The following is a 20,391-nucleotide window of genomic DNA, read 5'->3' as shown; positions in this document are numbered from 1 at the left end:
ACGAGCATGAGCATATTGCGACTGTATTGATGTGTAACTTTACCTACAGTATGACTACATTAGTAATTTATTCATTCATTCATCTTCTATGTAGGTTATCCTCACATGGGTCGCGGGTATGCTGGAGCCTATGCCAGCTGACTTTGAGAGGCGTGTACACTCTGGACCGGTAGCCAAGCAATCGCAGGGCACATATAGACAAACAAGCATTCACACTCACATTCGTACATATGGACAATTTTGAGTCGCTAATTAACCTAGCATGCATGTTTTTGAAATGTGAGAGGAAACCGGAGTACCCGGAGAAAACCCACACACGCACGGGGAGAACATGCAAACTCCACACAGAAATGCCCAACGGATACTCGAACCCAAATCTTCCCGATCTCCTGACTGTGGCCAACATGCTAACCATATTAGTCATTTAGTGAGGTAAAAAGACATAGCAGACTACTTTTGCATGGACATTATATGCAAAATAAGAACAGTGAAGGCTAACAATTGGGTCAAATAGCTCCCTTCCCGGCAGTTAGTCTGTGTTTTCTCTGGACTGCATGCTGTTGCGCCACCATCATCTTCAGAAGAGAAGAGGAAGCTGCGGTTTGTGCCGTCATTCCTTGAATGTTCACCTCCAGAGCACCATAAAAAACTCCCCTCATACGTAGATCATGTCTGACGAAGAGCCTAATGTGCCAAAATGGAGGAAAATAGCGTTAAGGTAAGCATTATAGCTATTGTCATGTATTGATCATTGTGGTTCTGTATGATCTTATGATCTCATTGTGGTGCTGTTGTGACAAGTCGGTGTTGTAGCTGTTTAAGAAACGTGGTTCTGTGTAGTCTGGACTTCGGAACCACATTCATGACAGGTTAAACACTGCTATTAGCGTCCATTCATAGCAGCAGGCTAATCACCGTTAGCTGTCGAAAGGGTGGCGGGTGGTCATGTGACCGTAACCCAACAATGTAACGAATGTTTACTAAACATATTTACAGAGTGACAATAATAACTTATAATATGTATATTTTAAACCGTATATTTAAATTCAGGCTGAGCGACTGAACGTTTAGTAAACTTTAACTAGGTTAAATGTCTTGAAAATGCTCACAATCAACACTTTCGACACCACCCGGCATGCTTATTTACAATAGGGCACAATCAGCACTTTCACCACACTTTACAACTTTATTGACGACACCAAATGTATGCATTGTAAAAACAAACAAAGACCATTACAGACGTGACTTTTCGCGTTAAAACTGGGCTTTATCAGTTTATATCGGCCAGAAAGCATACAAATCATTTTTTGCTGTTTTTACCTTCCATTATGAAAATATGGGGACAGTTACGGGAAAATGCGACGTTCACGTTAGGCAACGAAGAGACGTGGCAGCCGTCTAAACCGGTGTCCAAGTGTCACATTTGTTGACGAACATTTCAGAATGACTCAAGCTTAGAGTTTTAGTTGTCGTTATGTATTGTTATGTTGTAAATAAACAGTCACCAATTTCCGTTGCTTAGCTAGCACTTAGCATGGTAGTCTGTCCAAAAGCTTGCCTATCCCAGTTTTTAACAAACGCACCACATGGATTGTAGCCAATCATTTACGAGAAATATACATAAGGCCCACCTTCTTCCCACCACCAGCCAATCGGCGGTTTCATTGTACTGCTACACTTCCTGTATTCCAAAAGCACACGTTTCTTTGGCAGCGCTGAAAAAGCCTGTTGGAGAATTAAATAACAATAATAGCAATACTTATTATTACTACAGTAAGCTGCAAAGTTTTGTGACAGCATGCCAACTCCAAGGTAAGATAACGCTTTTCTGATTTAAGGGGCAACATTTATTGCTCCTGTAGTCGATTTATGAGAGACATTTCATACTTGACACTTAAAATTATTTTTATATTACTCCCTGTAATTTAATCTACAAATGTTTCACTTTGAGAAAATTTTCGAACCATGCAAATGAGGTAAACCGTTATAAACAATTATGCAAGGGAAGGTACTTTGACCACTAAGGTATCAGACAAAATGGGAAATATGCCATGATCTTTTAAATATATACTGAATATACTTCTTTACTTTTAAGTGTTTTAGTGTAAGCATACATGTACGTTTTAGTTGTCATGTGTTGAGCATGTGATGACCCTTGAAACACAACCAGGTGTAAAAACAAAAAAAAAACCCTAATTCAGCAAATCTCTATGCGATGACTCGCCATATCACAGCAGATTGTGAGCATCTGCCTGCTGAGTTTGTACAACAATATATAGTGTTTATTATTTCTGCTTCCACTTAGTGAAAACACACTTTTTGGGATGGGCAACCCCCTGCTGGACATTTCTGCTGTGGTGGACAAGGACTTTCTTGATAAGTAAGTGTGACTATCTAGTGTATTTTCTGTGATGTCATCAATTAAATGTGATGATTGTGAGCAAAATCTGTCCCAAAAAGGTATGGATTGAAGCCCAATGACCAGATCCTTGCCGAGGACAAACACAAGGCCTTGTGAGTAAAACTAACTCAATGCTCACACTCGCACATGCTGCACTCGCGCAACGTTAAAATGCAGTGGAACCAAATAAGGGCTGCACCGGTCATTCATCCCTAAGCTTAAAATAGCTACCTTTCACATTGCCCCTGCGTAAGAGGGAGCCCCTGAACGTGACACGCCCATTTTATGTGAGCATGGATGCCACGAAGGTGCAGCGATGTGGGGTGGGGGGTGTCACATCTTTACTTGTCAAATATCTTCTGTGTGACAGGAGTGTTTGACTGTTTTCAGGACCTACTGCAAAAAAATGTGAGTGAAAGAGGAGAGCAGAGCAATGTTTTTAGGCACATAGATCAAAGATCTTCTATGTGACAGGAGTGTTCTGTTGTTTTTTTAAGGACCAACTGCAAAAAATGATAGTCAAAGATCCTCTGTTATATAGTGCGCTGATGTTTTTAGGTTAGTTGCTCCCACACCGCCTAAACTTGTCCGCTTGATCAAATGAAAGCAGAGATTACTCTTAATCAATGGCTGATCTGGCTCTAGCGTCTGTCCTCAGGGAGAGTACAGATTGTGCCACGTCAGGGAATCTGTCTGGGTTAACGTGCACTTCAACAAAACCCACCCCACAAAAACGGTAACAACCATACCATCTGTATGGACGACGATATGAATATGCCTTCCAGTAAGTCGAGATGAGCTTTCGTCGTCATTCCTGAGTCAAAAATTGCTCAACGCTTGACACCTCCAAGCTGCTCGGGCCGACGGCAGTCTTATCTGCCGTGAGGAAGATAAGCGACCTGCGACCTGTCGGCCTTTGAGCGCCACCACAGAAGCACTTTGAGGTTGCTCAAGGGCAGTGTATCAAGATAAGAGGGTAAACTCCGTATTTGGAAGTGTATGAGTCAATCTTGCACTTTTATTAGGGTTCAGTGGAACCATGCAATATCAAATATTATGTAAATGCAATATAAAAACGCTGAAATGCCTTGAGGCGTTGAGCGAGCGTTAATGTTTTGTGTTTGTTTTTTTTTACCTGACTTTGGGATTCCGCCAGTTAATTTACTCCTGCTCTGGCTGTGTAAAAAAAGGTGTAAAAATTGGAATAATATATAATAGGGTTATAATGAATTAATACAAATGTTATTATAAATATGTCAAATATGGTAATAATAATCAACATATTAATACATTAATTTTTTTTTTTAATTAATTAGAATATTATACTGTATATATTATCTACAAAAAAACAACAATCAAAAAACAGCCGCCCGGTGGCCTAATGGTTAGCATGTTGGCCACACAGTCAGGAGATCTGGAAGATCTGGGTTTGACTCTCTGACATGACATCTCTGTGTGAAGTTAGGATGTTCTCCCCCGGGCACGCGTTTTTTTTTTTTTCTCCGGGTACTCCGGTTTCCTCCCACATTCCAAAAACATGCATGTTAGGTTAATTGGAGACTCTAAATTGTCCATAGGTATGAATGTGAGTGTGAATGGTTGTCTATATGTGCCCTGCAATTGCTTGGCGACCGGTCCAGGGTGTACACGCCTCTCAAAGTCAGCTGGCATAGGCTCCAGCATACCCGCGACCCATGTGAGGATAAGCTGCATAGAAGATGAATGAATGAATAAATTACTAATGTAGTCATAGGTAAAGTTAAAATCAACACTCTAAATTGTCCATAGGTATGAATGTGAGTGTGTTTGTCTATATGTGCCCTGCCATTGGCTGGCGACTAGTCCAGGGTGTGTACCACCTCTCGCCCAAATTCTCAAAGTCAAAGCTGGGATAGGCCCCGGCATACCCCCACGATGGATGGATGGAAATTGTCCATAGGTACTGTATGAATGTGAGCATGAATGGTTGTTTGCCTATATGGATGGAAAATGGATGGATTATCTAAAATTATATATTATTAATAAATTAATTTAAATAATATGAACTTATTAATTACTATCATATCATTAATATCATCATACCAATGTTATGATAATAATTTAAAAAAATGGTGTCCTGCTTTTGTAGACACAGTGCTCGATTAATCACTTCTCTCCTCCAATAAGCAGTTCTAGCCCCCTTAAGAGAATGAATAATGAAGATAAAATTAATTTCATGATAATAGTAAAAAAAAGGTATAGTATAGCAGTATAGTAATATAATTTTATTGGCTGCGTATATGTACTCTGCAATAAGGGAGCCTAATGATAATTATACAATGAGGAGTAATATATATGTAAAGCTGCATAACGATATCCACCCATCCTTTTTCTATGCCCCTTGTCCTCACTAGGGTCGCAGTGGTATGCTGGAGCCTATCCCAGCTGACTTTGGGCGGGAGGCAGGGTACACCCTGAACTTAATCTTACCACCAGGTGTGCACAAACTACAGTTAAAATCAAAATTTTTAAAAAAGTAGATACAAAAAGTTATCAGTTATCTGTATCATATCGTTCTTGAGAAGCAGAAAGTTATCAGTATCGGTTTGGAAAGAAATATATCCTGTATCGTGTACTCTGTGTGTGTGTGTGTGTGTGTGTGTGTGTGTGTGTGTGTGTTTATGTATATAGTCACACACATATGTATGTATGTATGTATGTATGCATGTATGTGTGTATGTATTTATACACAGCATTCGAGATGCACAATATATACAATATATATATATATATATATACACACACATACACACACACACACACATGTTTTATTTACAGATAAAGGCCTCATTGTCTGGTTCCATAAGAGCATCTTTACAGCCAGGTGCTGCCATCGTGTGGCTTAAAGTGGGAGGAACTTGACAAATATTATTCAATAAAGATAGATGAAATTGTCTTCTCCCTACGTTTGACTTAACTTTTGCTGCTGTCCACCAGGGGGCATCAGTGGCTTACTGATGCTCCCTCACACCTCGCCCGCCCCCCACCCATAGTCTCCTCTAAGGAGCAGGAAGTAACATGTCATCACAATGAAGGGCCCGCCTCCTCCTGCAGGGGATGATGATGTGTGCACGTAGCGGACACATCATCATCATCATGCACCAATAGGACATCACTTTTAATCGTGTTGTCTTTGCACTCCATCCAATGATAATGAATTGTTCTTTTGCAGAGGTTGTTTGCTCACATTGCAATTAAGTACACCCTCCTCCTCCTCCTCCCTTTCTGTGCTAAATGCAGATTAGCAGCGTCACAATGCGGAATGCGAGTAAACTCCTCATTATATCGTTTGTGTGACCCTCTCTCTTTTTGCCGCATGAATAATTCAAGCTGCAGCATTAGCAAGCCGGCTGCTATTAACATGCGGGATGGTGGTGGAGGATTGAGACGCACATCATCATCATCATCACACCACATGCCCTGCTGTGTGTGTGTGTGTGTGTGTGTGTGTGTGTGTGTGTATACATCACTCAATGTACTTACAGGAAGTACAACAACGCAGCCCCCCTCCCTACCTTACTTAGATACCCACCTACCTACCTAGTGCTCACTGTGTAAAACACTCCTAGCGGTGTGTGATACATTCATCTCTGTAAACACACTCGACTCGTATTGTTTTGGAGCGAAGGGAACGGGTGAGTGCATGCTTGCCATGGTGCCACTTCACAGCACGCTTGACAGAGCGTGTAGACACCTTTCTACTCCCCCGTGCACGTGCCGGTACTACACTACTTTAAAGTGACCTCCGTTTGGACCCCCTGGGGGTGGGGTGGATTGGGAGCGGCGGTCACAGTGTCTTCCACCCTCCCTTACACCCTCCGCTCACGTCAGAGTTTGCAAGCCCGCGTCCATCAGAGATAAATGGCGCTTGAGTGGTAATTGAGACCTCAGCAACGCGACCGCCGGTGATGCTTTATTGATGATATGCCTGAACGTGATAAAGTGGGGCTATTGCATGAATGTGACATGCACATCACCACCCGGCCCCCCTCTCACGGCCCCGCTCAGCTGAGTACATGAGAAAGTGGAAAGGGAAACCTTAGCTCTATTTGACCGCATGATCATTCATTAACAAGTATATTGCAACAGAGCCAATGTTGTAATAGCAGTAAGGGGTGAACTGCTCAGCCAGCATTAATACCTTTGATGATTTAATTGTAGACATCAATATGGCAAGTGTTACATGTGTGAGTTGAGTATCAACATTCCAAAGCGCATGTAGAGGTAGATAAAGCTGTTGACCATGCATTAAACTGCCAATGCAGCTGCTTGTGGAGCAAATAAAAACTACATCAAGAGGTTGCCTACAGCCACAGCTGTTTCCGCCAGTGTTTTTTGACTCCGCCTGTTATTCGCTTTTGTAGACAACGCACCCGGTGACTATAGGAGACTCGGCGGTTCATTGAATACCGCAGTTAGTTGGTGCAATTATGGTGTATCCCCATTAGGGAAGAAAGTGGAAAAAAAAATGTGAAGTACGACTATAAAAATCATGTTGTTCATCCTGTCAAAACACTCCATTAATGCATTTTGTTGTGTTTATTATCAGTGTATATGCAACCCAACTGCCGTTACGCCTGTGGCTCAAACGGCAGGGTGCGCAGAATGAGAGCATTCTTAAAACCCCTGCTGTCAAATCGAGTAAAGTCTCTTCCTGCCTGTGTGGAGGAGAGAGATGAGGAAAACAGACACACATGCACATGGCAGTATATCGAGGCCTGCAAAATTATCACGTTCATTTGTATTATATTGGTGATTAATTTCTTATTGTCCCCGGCCTCGTGCCCACAAGACATTTTTCTGAACGAGAAATCTTGTCACATTTTAATCTTGCGAGACCTTATGACACCCTTAGTAAACACTGTAATGTCCATGCAGCGCCAATCGGTGGCAACATCGAAACATAATAAGTATCTGTTTCTAGTCTTATCTGTTTTTTTGAATACTTGTCAACAGCGTTTCTGTTAGCTTAGGCCAGCACATCTCATCTTGAAATAATACGATTGAGAACCTGCTAATATATATTTCTTTATCTGTACACACCTGTATGACTTGTTGGCACCAGCATTCTGCATGCAATCACCTGATAATGAAAAAAGATGAAAAAATGAGCTCAGATAACATCAGCAACAACTTCAAACAATTTCCAAGTTAAGTCAACTCACGCCTCTCCTCCGACATCTCACTGTGCCCTCCCAGAGGTGCTCACCCCACCATTTTAATAATAAGAATTATGCAACACCATTAGACACTGAAACACAAATGCTACAACAGTTCTGTGGGCCACCATTTTTGCTTTGTTTGTGAAGTACCTCTGCGTGTCTACATTAAACACTTAGGTATGGACATGTCCTCCGTTTCCATCGACGATCGAAAGCATAACGGTGTCGTGTCTTTAAAGGGATAGTTCAGATTTTTTGACCTGAAATTGTAGGACATCCCCATCAGCAGTGTAGTGCATCAACAGTGACTTGATTGCAGGATGTGCAGTGATATGATTGATGGGAGACAAAGTAACGCCGAACGATTGTGAGGTCCGATTTTTTTTATCAAGGATGCGTTTTTGTGATGCAAATGTCCAACACATATTGTTTTGACAAGCCAAACTCTTTACTTAAGTGCCCCCACCAACTAACTGGAACTACATTCCTCATCACCGAAATCCGACCAGAACTGGGCTCACGGGACGAAGTGAGGGGTAAGTCACTGTTGATGTACTACACTGCTGATGGGGATGTCATACAACTTCATGTCAAAAAAATCGGAACTATCGCTTTATGACCCATTTCCAAGCATAGAAACAGTCTCATGTAGATTTTTCAATTCCAAACTGGTGAAGCGTTTGGAATATTCGCCAGAAAGGCCTTATTTCCTTCTGTGGCTCATCACTTAACTACCATATGTGAGTGGGGAAGGCTGATGCAATTGTCATTGAGGGGTGGGGGGTGGAGGGGCGTGCCAGCAGGTGGTGCAACAACAAACATGAGCCACATTATTTAGAACCGGCCTCCCCTCCCGCCCTCCTAATCTTCCCCTTCCTTTTAAGAGCATTTTATAATTAATACGTGGATGTCTCAGACTTCATGACAGTGTGTTGTGGTGTGTATTTTTAGGCCACTTTGATCCCTCCCTCCTTCTAGAGGCTAGTTAACGATTGTGCTGTCTGGGCTGGATGGTTCCACCGCACCTTAAGCACACACACATGGCGGTACGTTCTTTAAAGTTCACAGTGGGCCATATGGTCCCCACAGTAGGGTGGAATAATTTGCACGGATGGCTCGGGCTTTGTAGTTCGGGGGTCTTCGGCTCTCGAGCCTCAAGAGAGCGACAGAAGCTTCCATCCTTTTGCGACACCGTCGCGCTCACCCTCCCTTCCTTCTGCCAGCACTGCACTGTCACAAACCAGCCTCTGCAGTGCAAAGAAAAAAGAAAAACTGATAATATGAGCTCCAGTGTGGCCTAATTGAGTACAAACTGTCCTCTTGATAATGCCAACAAATGTGCTGCTGCTGGATTGTCTTGCGTCTTGCTTTTTTAAACACATTTATTTTTTTTTTCTAGGCGTTCTAATGCAATTACTCCCACATTACAGCCGTGTAATTGCACAGTCATTAATTGTGTACCCAGGCTGCGAAAAGCTGTTACGAGGTAATAGGTGCTTGTTTTCTCACCTGAATAGGGATTTACCCAAATGGGCCATGAGATACCTGAACGTTATTATGCTGCTTTCTGCAAATGGGCATACTTCCCATAGTCGATGAGATCAAGGCCTCGGCTCAACTGTTTGAATCATGACTCATTTGCACTCTTTCCAGCTAATGTGATAAGAATGTCCTATTCATTCAGCGGCGCTTGCTGGAGAAAGACAGCAATAGATACTCCTTGAATAAGAATTTCCACAAGGCGGAAGGCAACCGGACTAGGAGGGAAGATAATTATTGATTGGAAATAAGAAAAAGATAAGGCTCAACCTTGAGGGGAATAATTAATGGGCCTGTCTTGTCCCGCGCCGAGACACGATGCGTATCGATTTTAAAACGCATAAACTGCCCGACCCCTCCGCCAAGACTTTGACAAACAATTTAATTGGGGAGAAAAACAAACAACTACACCTCACCCTCTTCCATCTCCCTTTCATCGTGTCCCTGAGTTGTTTTTTTTTTTTTCAAGCTGACCTATGGAAACTATTACTGTGCATCAGGCATCGCGTACGCATGCCTTCCAGACTACTAAGGACCATCAGCTAGGGATAGGATCCACATGCTGATTATCAACGACTGGATGTCTCTCCACTCCAGGAAGTCACATTACTGATGCTGATCTGCTTGTTGAAGAGTACCTGCCAACTCTGGTTGATGAAACAGATACTAGCCTCTTTTACACAGAGCTTGTGTAAAAATGTCTACATCGCCGCGATAACAGAAGGGCCAGCATTTATCCACAGATGCCTTTTTCACAGAACTAAACAAACGTAGAATATTTCTGCCATGTCCTGGAAAATTGCTGGGTCAACTTTGAACACCTGTTCCACGCTTTCACACAAAACGACAGCAAAGGGAAAGGTGGAACATTCCCGGCTTTAACCGGTAGTGTTAAAGGGGCTTAAGCGTACCTGCCTTATACTGTTGAAGCAGATACTTCACTAGCCTTTTTTATGCAGACATCTCACATCAGAGCTGTACCAGTAGGTCGGGCATTTATCCGCAGTTGCCTTTACACAGATCTGAAGGTGGGATATTACTGCCACTGTGTGTTTGCTTTGACACAGAGAGACATTGTAGTATTCCTTTACATGCAGACGTACTCCCACTTCTCTTGTGACTCTGATACGACCTCACGAAGTTGAAATTGTCAGGTTAACTTTGTCTCCTCTAGTCCGTGTCAGTGCTGTTCACACAGCACACCAACCTGGTGCATTTCCAGCTTTAACAGGCTGTGTGAAAGGGGCTTTCTTTTATATTTGGGGCAGATACTAGACTCTTCACGCAGAGATCCCAAAAAAATGCTATTAGTAACAGGGGATCTGGGATTTATTTGCATTTGCCTTTTTATACAGAACTGAGCAAACGCGGCTTGTTGCTATAACTGTGCGCTTTCACACAGATACTGCAATGTTGTCGGACTGTGACAATTGCTTTCAACACAGCAGGATTAGAGAAGTGAGTGTTGGCTGTTACAGCTCTGACACCACCTCCGAAGGTGCAAAAATGCCGGCAACTCTTTCTCTGCATCCATCCTTCTCATTAAACCTCCATGGAGGACAAGCAAAGAAGTTCTCTTCCGTCTTCCCTTGAGCCCGCTCTTGAGCCATGATTGAGGAGGTGCTTTTGGAGGGTGGTCTTTTTGATGGCGTCCTGGTGATTTGTTAGCTGTTTAAACAAAAATGAGGCAATTAAATAAAGACGGGCAGTGGGTGCCGCAGTGATCATTAGAGATTAATTACCCCCGGTGAGCTCAAACACTCTGCGAGACGTCTTCCAGGAAGGAGTATCCACATCCAGTCGAGCCAATGATAAACGGAGTCTTGTTCTTCCCGTGGAATTACTAGATGGGGATTTTTGGAGCACTCATCCTGTCTTGGGATAAGCTAAAATCAAAAGGCGAATGAAGAGAAATGGGGTGAAGACACTTAAGGAGGAGCAAGTCTTGAATTATTGTCTCATGTAAATAATCTGCTTCTCGGGAGGAAGTCATGAGTCTCTTTGGGGAAGCTCCAAGTACTTTTGGAAGTGCTCATATTTCCCTTGATGGCAGGAATGTAAACAACCAAGGGGTTCTGACTTGTGTGATCTTGGACCTCCCTCAAGAATTACATTTTTAAAGCACTGATATCTTTATAGGCAAGGAGGCAAGGATATTGGTTGAAACAGTAGTTCATTATCTAAGGAACAAACATTTTGGAAATTATTGCAAATGTTTTGTTTGCAAGATTAAGCAGAAAACTTCTGTGCAACGTTCTAAAGTTGGGGCCTTGTCCAAGGTATCCTGGACTTACAGGGTCAGTGATATGATTTTTCAACTTTGCTTAAATATGTTGTATATTGTTTTGTTATTATGTTCTACGTTGTTCTTTTTTTTTTTTAAGCATTTTTGTACGTGGCGGCCGCCATTTTGGGTCTCAGCTTCTTAGACAAGTCACGTTGGTGAAGGAGCAGGATTGTAAACAAACACTAGCTTGTCAACTTTGTTTGGTATATTTTTTATCAAAATAGTAGTCATGCCAAAACTTTGTGTTGCCGCTGGCTCTTCACAGTGTCCGAGTGACACTACACCGTAAGTTTGTTTTTCTTTCCAAAAGACAAAGCTTTAAGACGACAGTGAACGAAGCAAGTACGGTAGCCACCCGCTGTGGCCGAGGAAAGTGCAATTGTAAGTGGACACATGTTGTGAGCAGCCCCGGGTGGAGCTGTGGATGTCAGGAGAACCGCAATATAGAGTGGAGTGAGCCACCGGCCGTGGCGAAGGAGGGTGCTTTGTAAGCGGACACATGCTGTGAGCAACCCCGGGTGGAGCTATCGATGTCAGGACAACGAAGCAAGTGAAAAAATGATGCAGCAGACTGGTCCATTTTGCCAAAATGTCATTATAGCAACTCAAAATGATTCTCAGTAGTTTGTGTGGCCCCCACGTGCTTGTACGCATGCCTGACAACGTCGGGGCATGCTCCTAATGAGACTACGGATGGTGTCCTGGGGGATCTCCTCCCAGATCTGGACCAGGGAATCAATGAGCTCCTGGACAGTCTGAGGAGCAACCTGGCGGCGCCAGAATGTCCCAGAGGTGTTCTATTGGGTTTAGGTCAGGTGAACGTGGGGGCCAGTCAGTGGTATCAATTCCTTCATCCTCCAGGAACTACCGGCATACACTAGCCACATGAGGTCGGGCATTGTCGTGGACCAGGAGGAACCCAGGACCCACTGCACCAGCGTAGGTTCTGACAATGGGTCCAAGGATTTCATCCCGATACCTAATAGCAGTCAGGGTGCCATTATCTAACCTGTAGAGGTCTGTGCGTCCTTCCAGGGATATGCCTCCCCAGACCATCACTGACCCACCACCAAACCGGTCATGCTGAATGATGTTGCAGGCAGCATAACGTTCTCCACGGCATCTCCAGACCCTTTCACGTCTGTCGCATGTGCTCAGGTTGAACTTGCTCTCATCAGGGAAGAGCACAGGGCACCAGTGGTGTAGTTGCCAATTCTGGTGGTCTATGGCAAATGCCAATCGAGCTCTACGGTGCTGGGCAGTGAGCACAGGGCCCACTACAGGACGTTGGGCCCTTAGGCCACCCTCATGGAGCCTGTTTCTGATTGTTTGGTCAGAAACATTCACACCAGTGGCCTGCTGGAGGTCATTTTGTAGGGCTCTGGCAGTGCTCATCCTGTTCCTCCTTGCACAAAGGAGCTGATACCGATCCTGCTGAGGGTTGAAGGATCTTCTACGGCCCTGTCCTGGAATCTCCCCCATGCATCCAGGTACCGCAGTGATGCCCTGGTCCAGATCTGGGAGGAGATCCCCCAGGACACCATCTGTAGTCTCATTAGGAGCATGCCCCGACGTTTTCAGGCATGCGTACAAGCACATGCGTACAAACTATTGAGAATCATTTTGAGTTGCTACAATGACATTTTAGCAAAATGGACCAGTCTGCTGCATCATTTTTTCACTTTCATTTTTGGGGTGTCTTTGATTTCCCCCCTCTATAGGGTGATCATTTTCATTTCTATCAAATTATGTGGCATCATTTTGTTACTAATACATCACCCACTTATTATCAGGAAATATATTCAAGATCATTTTCCCCCAGTTTAGATCTGATGTGTTTTCTAAGTGTTCCTCTAATTTTTTTGAGCAGTGTATATATATATATATATATATATATATATATATATATATATACATACATACAGTCAAACCTGTTTTAGCGGCCACCTTTATAGAACAGCCACCTGCCTATAACAGCCACTGAAAAATCCCCCGCAGCAAATTTACATGTTATAGACCCTGTGTATAGCAGTCACCTGTCCAACGTGGCCAGCAGTCACCCATTTTGTCTCCCTTGGTCAATATCTGACCGCATATAGCGGCCAAATTACTGACTCAAGTAGAAGCTTCATGCACGAAAAAGTTTCGTTTTTCAATCAATGAAGCCGTCGTGTGTAGACTTTAATTACTGAGTCCGAGCTCAGTCACAATCATTCACAAGATCCACACAAACTGTCAGTTGTTCCACATAAAAAAGCCGTCTTCTTTTGAGCTTGCTATTTCCTGGTCAAACATGTAACTTTAAGAGCATTTGCACCAAAACATTACCGCAAATTAGGGTGGGAACAGGACGTGCTCCCAGCGACGCTACAATAAAAAAAAAACATACGCTAGCATTCATGCAGCAGCGGGAGCAAAACGGAGTTCGGTTGTACTTAATTGAAGTATTTTAGAATGTACTCATGTTATTTTTCATCAATCCTCATCCACAAATCCATCAAAGTCCTCATCTTCTGTATTCGACACAAACAAAGCCGTCTTCTTTTCCGTTCGCTACTAGTCTGTTAACTTGTCAGTGTTATTCAGCTCCGAAGCAAAGAAGGAAACTTCTCCTGTTGCTTCTGCCAACTTTATTTATTGGACGCGGCCACCAGACAGCAGCTCAGAACACACACACATCTCTCAGCATCGTCTCTCCTTCCTGCTTGCCCACAAGGCAAAGGTTAAACAAGCCCCACTACATAGCTGTCCAGCCAATGCCTGTAAGAAATGACACCGTTTATTTCCTGGTGTGCACTGGTCAATACTGTAATGCCGCTTGTTGTGGGGAAGGAGAGACTCACGTCGCCGATGCACTTTAATGGCTTTATTAACAGCGGAGAACACTGCAGGACTTTACATCCACACCAACATAAACACACTTCCCAACTCTCTCCAAACTCACAGCTAGCACTGAGCCTAGCTCTCCTGCTCGGGACGCCCACCGTCACTTCCCGTCACTTCCTGATGAACTAAAGCTGTAATGACACTCTGCCGTATAAAAAGTAAAATATAAAAAACAAGCGTAAGACATTACTAGCACAGCTTTGTTCTGTGGGTGGTAGATATATTCTATCAATTATTATTAAGCCTCTAGCTTCCTTTTAGTAAGTAAAACCCTTGGCTATGATTGCACTACATTGTCATGTAGACCTACAAAGTACACTTGGAAGAACAAGAGGTGAATAAATGTATTGCAACTGATGTGAAACTGATGAGGGGTAGGATTAAATAAGCTTTGCTTCTTCCTACTCCTTTTTGGACATGCAAAATTGTGAATTGTACTATGTGATGTGCTACTGTTTGACTCATATGCATGTTCAGGATTAAAACCATGAACCATGAACCATGATAATAACAAGCCTAGTAATGCTGTACAACTTTTATCCGCAGTCCGCAGTGCCCTCTACTGGTCAACATTATTATTATTTTTTTTCCCTTTTTTTTCTTTTTTTTTCCTCTACTGGTCAACATTCAAACTGGACACCAACCTGTCTATACAGGCCACCTGTCTATAGCGGCCACTTTTGCAGACTCCCTTTAGTGGCCGCTATAGACAACTTTGACTGTATATATATATATATATATATATATATATACAATAGTATTGTAAGCACTATGCCACCATAGCGACAAGCATTCAAAGCAACTCTAGCTAAATGTAAGGAAAAGAGCGCAGAATCCACCAGGGGAAGCGGCTAACGGTTCCTAACAGTTTCAATTTCCTTGAGGCCCTGATTGTCTATGCAAGGTCGTAACGACGTCTTTCTTCTCGACAAAAAAGAACCCTGCCCCCAGTGGCAAAGAAGAGGGTCGAATGAGGCCAGCGGCCAGAGGAGTCAAGATGTAATCTTTGAGCTCCTTTTGTTTCGGGCTAGACAAGTTATAGAGCTTGGCTTTGGGTAATGGAGCGTCTGGCAGTAATTTAATGGTGCAGTTGTATGGCCGATGCGAGGGCAGGTTCTGAGCCCGGTCCTTGCTAAATACTTGGCGGAGGTCATGATATTCTACGAGCACACCAGACATGTCAATTTCCTCCGGCACCTCTTGAGCAACCGACTTATCCGGTACCGCAGTGTGTAAACGATTTGCGTGACAGAAAGCGCTCCAATTACTAACCCTGGTCTTACCCCAATCCTAAATCGGCTGTAGATTTAGAAGGAATAATAAAGAATCGAATGGTCTGATGGTGATTACCCGAAGGCTGAAGCGAGAGTAATTCAGTTAACTGGCCCTTGGTGTGATAATGCTGAGCGGAAGTGTTCTGCCTCTGCGGGGTCCATAATTGGTCAGATTGTTCTGTTAGGAACGGCGTCAAGCCAGTTGTTGGACCCCAAAGCAGAGATGACAAAAATATGCTGAAGAAAAAGGTTTAATTCAAAAAGCGCCCTCCAACAGAGAGGAACAACCATGCAAATGGGAAAAACAAAGTACAACAAAAGAACTGGGCGAAGTCACACAAAGTACAAACAAAAGGAGCTCCTGGAAAAAGCCAAGAAGAATACACGGTACTCACAAAACACTACGGAGAGTAAAAGTCCAGCAAGCTAGAAGTACGCAATGTAGCACAACACGAGGAGGAGGTTGAGCAAGGAGAGAGCATAGATAATGCAACAATCTGGCAACAAGTGAGCATGGCTTAAGAAGGCCTGATTACAAATGCTCCCAGGTGTGCATAGGTGGCTCCGCCCTGGCAGGACCAACAGTGCACTGCAAGAGAAAGCAGATAGGCGGCAGCAGAGCATCCCCAGCAGATCATGATATTTGTGACATTTTAGTACCTACAGTAAGGGATTGTGGTCGAAGTTGAACTTGGTTTCATTTAGTAGACGGGCATGTGTGCATCTTATAATGTGCATAAACAACTAAAAATGCATTCATGATGTTCCCTGGGCCCAATGCGCTGATATTAATGATAATATATACGTCACTGTAGAATACTATCTAATCTAATATCTCACTAAATTGATGAATGGATGCTTTGTAATGTGCGACCAAGTCAGTTATGGCAGCTTTTACAGGCTTCTGATTGGTCACAATGCGGCAAATGACATTCTCTCATGTTAAGAATCTGAAAAGTGTCCAATGAGACCAGAGAAAGTCGCTTGATTTGTCGCTAATCACAACACTGAATCCCCTCCTGCCTCGTCTTCTTCTCTTCTCGAAGACCAGGTGTGTATGAGGTGTGTTAAGAAGCAGAGTTACGACGCCATCTACTGTGCGGAGTTGTGACGACAAGATACATCGTCCCATTCTAATGTGTTCATGAGCGAGGGCAAACAGGTGGCACCAAACCTTTACAGAAAAACAAGGTAGCGCTGTGTCTTGGCGGTCCAAATTTATTTGTGGTGGGTTGCCACAAAAAAATGATTGAATGAGAAACACTGACCTCAAAAAATTGGAATTGGGACTTGATTCTGGTGAGATTTACTGACCAATAGGACAGTATAGAAATGCTTTCCCAGCAGTGTTGTCTACCGCTGACGTTATATAACACGTACATTATCGGAATGCACGGCATAGCTGAAATGCAAGTGAACAGAACTGGCATGGTTGTGTAAGCTTAGCCAAGTGTCGTGGCTGAGAACATTTTGTTCAAAAGGATCTTCTTTCTTTTTTTTTTTTTTTTTTTAGTACTACCCTCATTCTTCTCCCCCCCCCCTCCCTCCTTCCTTCCCGTCACTGGCTCAGCTCCGGCTGCAGTGGATTTTTGGTTTATGGTGTCGCTACTATGGGATCACATGATGTTTGCAGGAGTAAAAGGTCTCTAGGCAGGCAGCTGGTGTCCAATAGTAAAGGAGGCCCCCATGCTGTCTGCAGTGAAAGGTGGAGCAAATAGAACAATCCTCAGAAGTCTGTCTATTTGAAATGGAGTCCCTGGGCAGCCTCCATGTTATAAACACCCACAGTGCTTTAATTCCTCCTTTGTCCAGGAGTCATAACAGGTGTCTCAGGGTGGATTTTCTTCTCCTTGCCCCCCTCCTCCTTCCTCCTGGTTAGCTTATTTTCCACTTGCATGGAAAGTTTTAGGAACATTCTGGCTTGGCCCTGCCTGGAGACCCTATATGAGGACTTTCTTTGAAGCCGTAAAGGTTACTTTCACACTTGCTCCCAATTCGGCCATGCTTCGTTAAGGCAGCTCCAACGCCAAAAGGATGATATGTTTGCATACCATGTGTTTGACGCTTAAAGCAGACATGTTTATTTCTCTGGGAATGAGTGGCAACTAAAAGGAATGCCTTGACAGCATGTAATAGTTTGTTTATACAAGCGGCCATGCTTGTGATTAATTTAAGGTGGAATTACACAGCAGAGGCACCTTGAACTGTTCACCATGTCAGCCACAAATGGGCAGGATTCAATTTGCAGCTGGAGGGAACATAGCATATCATCTTGTAGACAGGGAGAATGCACATTCTTTATGTGATTTTTGAATCACCCAAGCATCTGAGCTATTCATATTTGAAACGGCAGCTTTAGAAACATAAATGATAGAGCTGTTAGCATGTCCCTCTGGTTTTGGGTTGGGAAAACTCATGCATTTGTTTACTCCCTAATGTCGCCTCAGTTTAGTCTAAACTTCGCAGTGTTCAGACATTGTCCCAATAAGTGTGGCATTTCCCAAGCAAGCTAGCGTGAGTACTTTTTGAAACATATCATTTACACTACTCTTAAAAACACCCAACAACTTTGCACAGTATGGAAACTAACTGTTTACTGGTTTCATGTTGCTGTGGTGCAACATGATGCAACATGTGATAAACGGGTTTGGAAAATTTTCCTTTTTTTTTTTACAAAATACGGTCATCCGCTCAACAACGGCCACCGTAACGTAGCTGACTTCCGGTTCTGGTTGTCATTTTGTTAGCTAGCTAATAGGATGCTAACAAGGAAGGTCGTTTTCTGATTAAAAAAAAAATAATAATAATAATAAAGTTAGACTCACGCAGTGTATTAATAACATGACAAGACATGTGCCATGTTGTACACTACGCTGCTGGAAAAACCAGCATTGACCAACTACCAGCATGAACAGCATAGACCAGCATACGTTGGTATGCTGGTGTGGTGTGGTGTAATAATTGCCTGTTCACCAGGGTGGGATGCTGGTATGATGATAAAAGCCAAAGCGCATGAAAATATTGCAATGTTTCCGTGTGTCACGTATGACACTCACTACTAGAATACAGAAAACATAAGGTTTTAATAATAGTGGGTTACCCAACATTTAATAAATACACTTAACAAACAAATACATTAAAAATGTCATAATTAAATAAAGAGCAGCAAACTGCAATTCAATTAAAATAAAAAATGTACTTGCACCTATTTAGATTCTAGTAACCTGACTCTAAGTGGCTTTTTCTGTTTGTTTGTTGATGTCCATTTTTTTCTGTGATTCGGAGCCCTGCCTTTCCCCCATCTGGCCTGCAGCTCAGTTTCCTCCACATTTTTTGCCATGAAGCAGACTGAAAAGAAATGTTCAAATAAACAGTGATGCTCCTGTCACACCAGAACAAACAACATTTTAATGCTCCATATCCAGTAACACTTCATTTTAGGGTACAATTATTTGCCGTTAATTAGTTGTTTATGAGTGTGTTAGTGAATTATTAGTTGTGTAGTTAGGATTTCCGCTACATGTAATTGATCGTGGTGTGCCACCACCGCAAAATAAAAGGCACCACACCTTAAAATTATTATTTTTTTTATACTGTATATGCTATATACATACATATATAGCTTATTATTAATGCACATATTGACCACAGTTAGTTTGAAAGCAATTTCAAATATAAAAATGTTTCACTGTGCTTTATTTTGATAAACATGCACCGGAAACACCTGTCTCTTGTGTATATACTGTAGATGTGACCAGATAAAAATACATGCCTTGTGTCGATGTTCACTCTGTCCCTTACTGTGAAAATGAAAAATAGTCTGTAAAATGTCAATTGACGACAGTTCATCACAGGCTAGGCCAGCATGTGTGATCGCTCACGTTTCAATCTAGCGGCAGCTAGCTAGCTCGTTTTTGTCCACGGGCGAGCTACAAGTGGCTATCATGTTCATGCTAACTTACTTTTTTTAAAGGCATAGTTGGGATTTGCTGACATGAAGTTGTATGACATCCCCCTTAGCAGTGTAGTGCATCAACAGTGACTTACTCCCCACTTTGTCAGTTCTGGTTGGATTATGGTGAGGAGAAACATAGTTCCGGTTAGTTGGTGGGGCCATGTAAGTAAAGAGTTTGGCTTCTCAAAACAATATGCGTTCAAAAGAGTAATACATTTGCACCACAAAACTGTTGCTAACAAAAAAGTCAGACGTCTCAGTCGCTCTGTGTTATTTTCTCTCCGCTCATATCACTACGCGCTCTCGCCTGTCCATTTTTGTGTACGTGTTCCCCAGTGTGTTCATGCGTGGATGGACACCGCTACAATGGGAGATTCTCGCATCGCAGCAGTCTTCATCCGCTGTTTCTATCATATTGAGCATTTTTTTAATTCCCTTTTTTTTTTTTTATGTCTCCCATGACGTTATTACTCTCCAACAGTGTCCATTAGAACCAATAATGCAACTGGCGACTTCATGGACTTTTTGTGACTTCCAGGACAACTAATAGCTACTTAACTTACTGCTACATACACCAGCTAGTGATTAGCTCAATGCAGCTAGCTTTTTTGGTTCACCATTGTAAATAAACAAACTGCTTTACAGTGGTGCTTGTTACAACAATGCTTGTGTAACTATTCAAAGCGCTAACATATATAACTAAATTAATACTTTTTAACCTCGTGGGCTGCCTGTTCTCGCCTTATAGCAATGTTACAAAATTTAGAAATTGACCCACGGACCTTGGCAAGTACAACCCTACTAAAAAATATATAATAATTTAGGCTGTGAAAATCAGTTTTAAAAGT

The 20,391-nt window shown here is 42.7% G+C and overlaps 1 protein-coding gene across 2 annotated transcripts in view; it reads left to right on the top strand.

Moving 5' to 3' along the window:
• The first annotated feature begins 79 nt into the window (after positions 1–79).
• Positions 80–20,391, top strand: part of LOC129168461 (adenosine kinase-like) — a 142,808-nt gene continuing 122,496 nt past the window's right edge. The window contains exons 1-3 of one of the 2 annotated variants that reach the window (XM_054753769.1): positions 80–718; positions 2,306–2,380; positions 2,461–2,514. In XM_054753769.1, coding sequence (XP_054609744.1) covers positions 669–718; positions 2,306–2,380; positions 2,461–2,514 — 179 coding nt within the window. In that variant the 5' untranslated portion in view covers positions 80–668. Of the gene's footprint in view, positions 719–1,680; positions 1,813–2,305; positions 2,381–2,460; positions 2,515–20,391 lie in introns of those variants that run through there. The other variant, XM_054753778.1, reaches the window with a different exon arrangement.

Source organism: Dunckerocampus dactyliophorus, chromosome 2 (assembly GCF_027744805.1).
Source record: "Dunckerocampus dactyliophorus isolate RoL2022-P2 chromosome 2, RoL_Ddac_1.1, whole genome shotgun sequence".
Lineage (NCBI taxonomy): Eukaryota > Metazoa > Chordata > Actinopteri > Syngnathiformes > Syngnathidae > Dunckerocampus > Dunckerocampus dactyliophorus.
This window is presented reverse-complemented; position numbering and strand designations above follow the sequence as displayed.